Source organism: Nansenia antarctica (assembly GCF_963989245.1).
Source record: "Nansenia antarctica genome assembly, chromosome: 7".
Lineage (NCBI taxonomy): Eukaryota > Metazoa > Chordata > Actinopteri > Argentiniformes > Microstomatidae > Nansenia > Nansenia antarctica.
In genome coordinates this window covers 46,665,360-46,670,359 of record NC_137677.1, presented here as the reverse complement: position 1 = coordinate 46,670,359, position 5,000 = coordinate 46,665,360, and the positions used below count along the sequence as shown (strand labels likewise).

Sequence of the window (5,000 nt, the reverse complement as noted above, 5' to 3'; positions counted from 1 at the left end):
CGTATTTGATGCCGCATAAGGTTTTTATTTTTTCATGACCGAACTGAGGAGAAATATGCAGCTCACACATGTGAATCTGTTGCGTGTTTCATCTCTGTAGAATGTTTATGTCTTTATAGAACGCCAAGGTTAACACTGACAATGTGGACTTTCATATTGAAACGCAAATCAGCGCAGATTTACTCTGACCGGCATCTGAGGCTCGTTATGCCGACGGCTCTTTCTCCGTAGGGTACCTCGGCGCGTTCCTGGAGGCGTGCAGCAGCGAGGACTTCTTCCGTACGGCCGCTCTCCTCCTGAGGAATCCCCGGTTAGAGCTCCCTCTTCTGGAGAAACTCTCCATCCTCCTCCAGAAACTCTCCAAGATCAGGTAATGATGCCCTCACACAGGTGGAACAGCGAACCTTGTGTGATTTAAGACCCACTGTCAGCCTCACGGACCAGGAGGCTACCTTCTCAGTCTAAGCACTCTAGGGTTCAGTTCAGAAGGCGTTCGATACTTGACAGAGGCAGCTGTAGGCACCCCAGTCTAACTAGGACTGTTAGCCACCATGCTAACTCCCTGGTCTGCTCCCAGTCCAGTGATGATGTCATGGATTCTTCAGAGAGAGGTTCATTAAAGGGTGTGATTAATGACGCGCCAGCCTGGTTTAGTGAGCCCATCTCTCATGTGACTGAGTGGGGCAACCACGGGGCTTTCAGCAGCTCCGGGTCCCCAGGCCTCACTGTTAGCCCTCATTAGGAAAGATCACAGCACAGGCCCAGGGGAACACATGAGGGAACACAACTGTGTGTGTGTGTGTGTGTGTGTGTGTGTGTGTGTGTGTGTGTGTGTGTGTGTGTGTGTGTGGTGTGTGTTTGTGGTGTGTGTGTGTGTGTGTGTGTGTGTGTGTGTGTGTGTGTGTGTGTGTGTGTGCGTGTGTGTGTGTGTGTGTGTGCGTGTGTGCGTGTGTGCGTGTGTGTGTTTGTTCCTAGTGGTCGGTCCATGTGTGTCTTATTGTGGGATAGACTCTGGTCCCTGCTCCAGTACAGGGCTTGTAAGGATGTATCTGAAGATTGGGGGGTCCAGAGAAGACAAACCCTCATCATCACACGGCACATTAGTATCGTTTCTCTGGCTGTTAGTGTGTCATACTTATCTTTTGTCCTCTCCTCCTCTCCCTCTGTTCTCTGTTCAGGAAGAACCGACGGCTGTTTGAACTTTGCTCAATCCATCTACTGCTGCAGGAGATTAACAGAACCACAGACCGCACACACACCTTCCTCTGCCTCAACCTCGGCTCCATACTACTCAACCTGAAATAACACACACACACACACACACACACACACAAACACACACACATACACATACACACACACACACCCTGGGTCTCTCCTTTATTTATTTATTTTAACTATTTAAGTTTCCTTTTGTATATGGCTATATATGGAAGTTTTTTGTCAATTGTTATGTGCTATATATTTGCATGTTTTATATGTTACAACTGTACACTAGAGTACATTCAACCATCTCTGTGCTGTTATGAAACGAGTATCATGTGTGTGGGTGTATTGTATCTTGTAACGAGTTCTGATGTACGCATCATTTCACCGTGAAGCTTTCACCAACAATAAACAAAGAAATAAACCAGTGTATGAAATGCATCTTAAATTCGAAATACATATGTTTTATATAAGCTTGTTTGTTTGTTCCAGAAGAAAGCTGAACATTCAGCCCTGCGTGTCTTAATCAGTTCAGTATGGTCCCAGTGTTTGGTGATGGTTGGGAGAGTATCAGCGAGACAGTCGCGTCACATCTGATCTGTCTTCCTGCCTCTGCGTCACCCTCACCTCCCATACAGTACCTCCCTCCACTTCCTCTCACACACACACACGCAGACACACACACACACAGACTTGTGTCCATGTTCTTTAGTCATAAACTCGGACCACCCCAGCCTAGATTGTCTCTGTTGTGTTGTGTTGTGTGTGTGTGTGTGTGTGTGTATAACCTACTCGTTCTATGATAGTACTGTGTGCAGTGTTCGGAAAAGGTGCCCAAAGTGATAAAAGTACTTACATTTGACAGTCAGAAATGTACTGGAATACCTTGAGAATCTGAAATTCTTTCCTTGAATTTGACTTTCCAAATGTCTGTATGAACCCTCTGTAGAGTTGTGTGTGTGTAGAGGGTTGTTGGTGAAGACCAAACAGTGTAGTGTTCTGTCTGTCTACTCAGGTGGGATTCCCCTTCGTCTCCAAGTTGGCAGTGCTGACAAGATCATAATTATCTGTCAGACCAAGGCCTGATGAGAAACGATTAATACCATCATAGATGGAAGGACATGGAACTCACACACTGCCTCTGGTGAGGGTGGGATAATTAGACATTAACCTCTCTCTCCTTTCCTACCTCCCTGCCTATTCATCACACTCTCTCTCTCTCTCTCCCTCTGGTGAATACTAAGTTTGACAGCTTATGAGATGCCAAACTCCTGATAGCACTCAGGCAGAAAACCATCATCTGCTACACAGCTCAGCGTGAGTCATCACATTGATATACCCTCATTGACTCCACTGTGTTGAGCTCCGAGTGGCCTAGGTGCCAATCTGTTTCTGCTTTAGCCAACTTGTAGCGATGTAGCCTTGTTGACTACAGAAATGGTCTGGCACCCACACAAAGCATGAAGATGATGTTTGATAGGTTTCATATAAACTAACTTCAGTATCTCATTGGCAATATGGATGATATGATCAGCCTCTGCAGCAGACGTGATCCCAGCACGTACAGCTTCTGCCGGTGGGCTTGTAGCAAGGCTCTATAAGGAGCCTAAATGCCTGTGACTGCTCCAAACTGTCTTTGCCTGATTTATTCCCTTTCATTACTTCAACAATTACCGTCATGGTCCAAAGTGGATCCGCTGTGTTCCGTACACATACATACCCTGCGCAGCATCAGGCACTGAGCTGTGGTCACACTAATTTCTGTTTTGGCTTCTCCAGTGGACCGAATTTCACTGGAAACAATGTTAAAGAGTCCCTCTCGTCCAATCTGGCCAGTAAACCTCATTAAAACCGTATTTGCGTTTTAAAGCGGGGGAGAAATTGTTAGTGGTTCTGCCTCGCAAGAAATATAAAGTCAGTCAATCATGTTTGACGTTACAGACCACCAAATGTATATTATTACCACAAGGCTGAGTATTTATGAATATGGCACTTGTGTAATGAAATAAGTGCGTGGAGTGGAGCAGCGATCGTATACCTGACTGTAAATCTGGTATTGAGAGATTGTGAGTGAAACCATGTGGTTGGCGCTGCGCTTGGTGAGAGGGCATGGCCCGAGCAGGCTGTTAGCCCTGGCATTCACTGCGCTCTCCACTTAATGAAGAAAGAGTGTGTTTCCCCCCCCCCCCCCCCCCCCCCCCCTCCTTCCCCCTGATGATTTATTACAATTCCCTAGAGGTTTACTAATCTCCTCATATTTCCCTCTTTCCTCCTGTTCTTCCTGCTAAGATAAGCTTTCATTATATTGGGGAGTTTGGGATATAAAAGGTTGTTTCAATGAGACGGTGATCGTGATCGACGCGAGAGATTAGGCACGTGTCCGCGTGTGCCTCTCAGTGCGTCCATGCGTCCGTGTGCATCCGTATGTGTGTCTGTCTGTGTGTCTCTGTCTGACTCAGGCCTCCCTATGGGAGTGTTTCCCTCATCTTGCGGCTGTACACTGCTGCATACCTTGGAAGGGAAGTGTGCATTGTCTCCATATTTGTCGGAATGTGATTAACGATATCCACAGTGCTGGATGTGCTACTACATGCTCTGGTGTTATGAAGCATTTCCTTTCATAATGCCAATACCTCAATTCACACTCATTACAGCTAGATAAGCATACTTGATTGTTCCAAGTTACAACAAGGAACCAATGTTGGATGTATGTGGATATAGGACGTATGAAGGATAAAGGATAGGCTTGAGATTAGGCGTGTCATTATGGCTTTCACACACAGTAAGTATGGTACTCTCCCTCCTTGCCCTCAGGACTCCTGCCCTTTTAAAAAAAGAAAAAAATGTCAAGCGCTTCTAACACAAGCTGGACCCTCGGGTGCCCGTCACACACACACACACACACACACACACACACACATATACACGCACACACATACACACACACGCCCAGAGAGCTACTTTTAAGCGCAGGAGGATTAACTTGAAAAGCGGCAGCGTTTGAAACCTGATTAGGCTGAGGTGCCCCGGTACCATCAGATCATCTGACAGTCCTATTCTCTAGCAGCCCTAAGATCCCCAGCCAGGAAAGGAGAGGCAAGAGTGATGTAGGTAATCATTTATCTAAAGCGCTGTGAATCTTGGCTGCCACTGGGAGCCTGTTTAGTGTGTCTTATGTCTTGTGACACCTGATGTCATACTGAAAATGATAGGAAGTGAATAAAAGACAAAATAATGGCTAGAATGTAATCAGCGTCCCGAGAGTAAACATCTAGGATATTAATGAGATGTCGAGATTTTTCTGTTTGAGATTGAGAGATTTGACCACATATCACAATGCAAAACAACAAAAGAGAGAAGGGGCAATATTATTGGCATAACATAACAGTTATTATTTGCAGAACATTACTGTCTACAAAACCTTCGTTCTGTGATCTACAGCCTCTACTGGGGATGTCTCATGTGTTTAGTGTCACTGATCTACATCCTTTGAAATTCTGGTCCATGATGACATCAAAGTTGAATCTAATCTAATCTAATCTAATGATTGCATCACGCAGTTCCAGCAGATTCTTCAGGTGCACTTTCAAGCTGTGAATCTTCCGTTCTACCACATCCCAAAGGTCTTCTATTGGATTCAGATGCGGTGACTGGGAAGGCCACTGAAGAACACTGAACTCATTGTCTTGTTCATGAAACAAGTTTGAGAAGACTTTTGCTTTGTGACATGATGCATTATAATGTTGGAAGTAAAATGTACCCATTAGAAGATGGGTACATTGTGGCCATGAAGG

General features: G+C 45.5%; 1 protein-coding gene across 1 annotated transcript in view; it reads left to right on the top strand.

The window, feature by feature from the left end:
- Positions 1–1,305, top strand: part of ccdc138 (coiled-coil domain containing 138) — a gene marked incomplete at its 3' end in the record, with an annotated part of 14,211 nt that extends 12,906 nt beyond the window's left edge. The window contains exons 15-16 of the mRNA XM_080536814.1: positions 232–370; positions 1,179–1,305. Of these exons, the coding sequence (XP_080392940.1) occupies positions 232–370; positions 1,179–1,305 (266 nt within the window). The remainder of the gene's footprint in view (positions 1–231; positions 371–1,178) is intronic.
- Between the last annotated feature and the right edge of the window lie 3,695 nt (positions 1,306–5,000).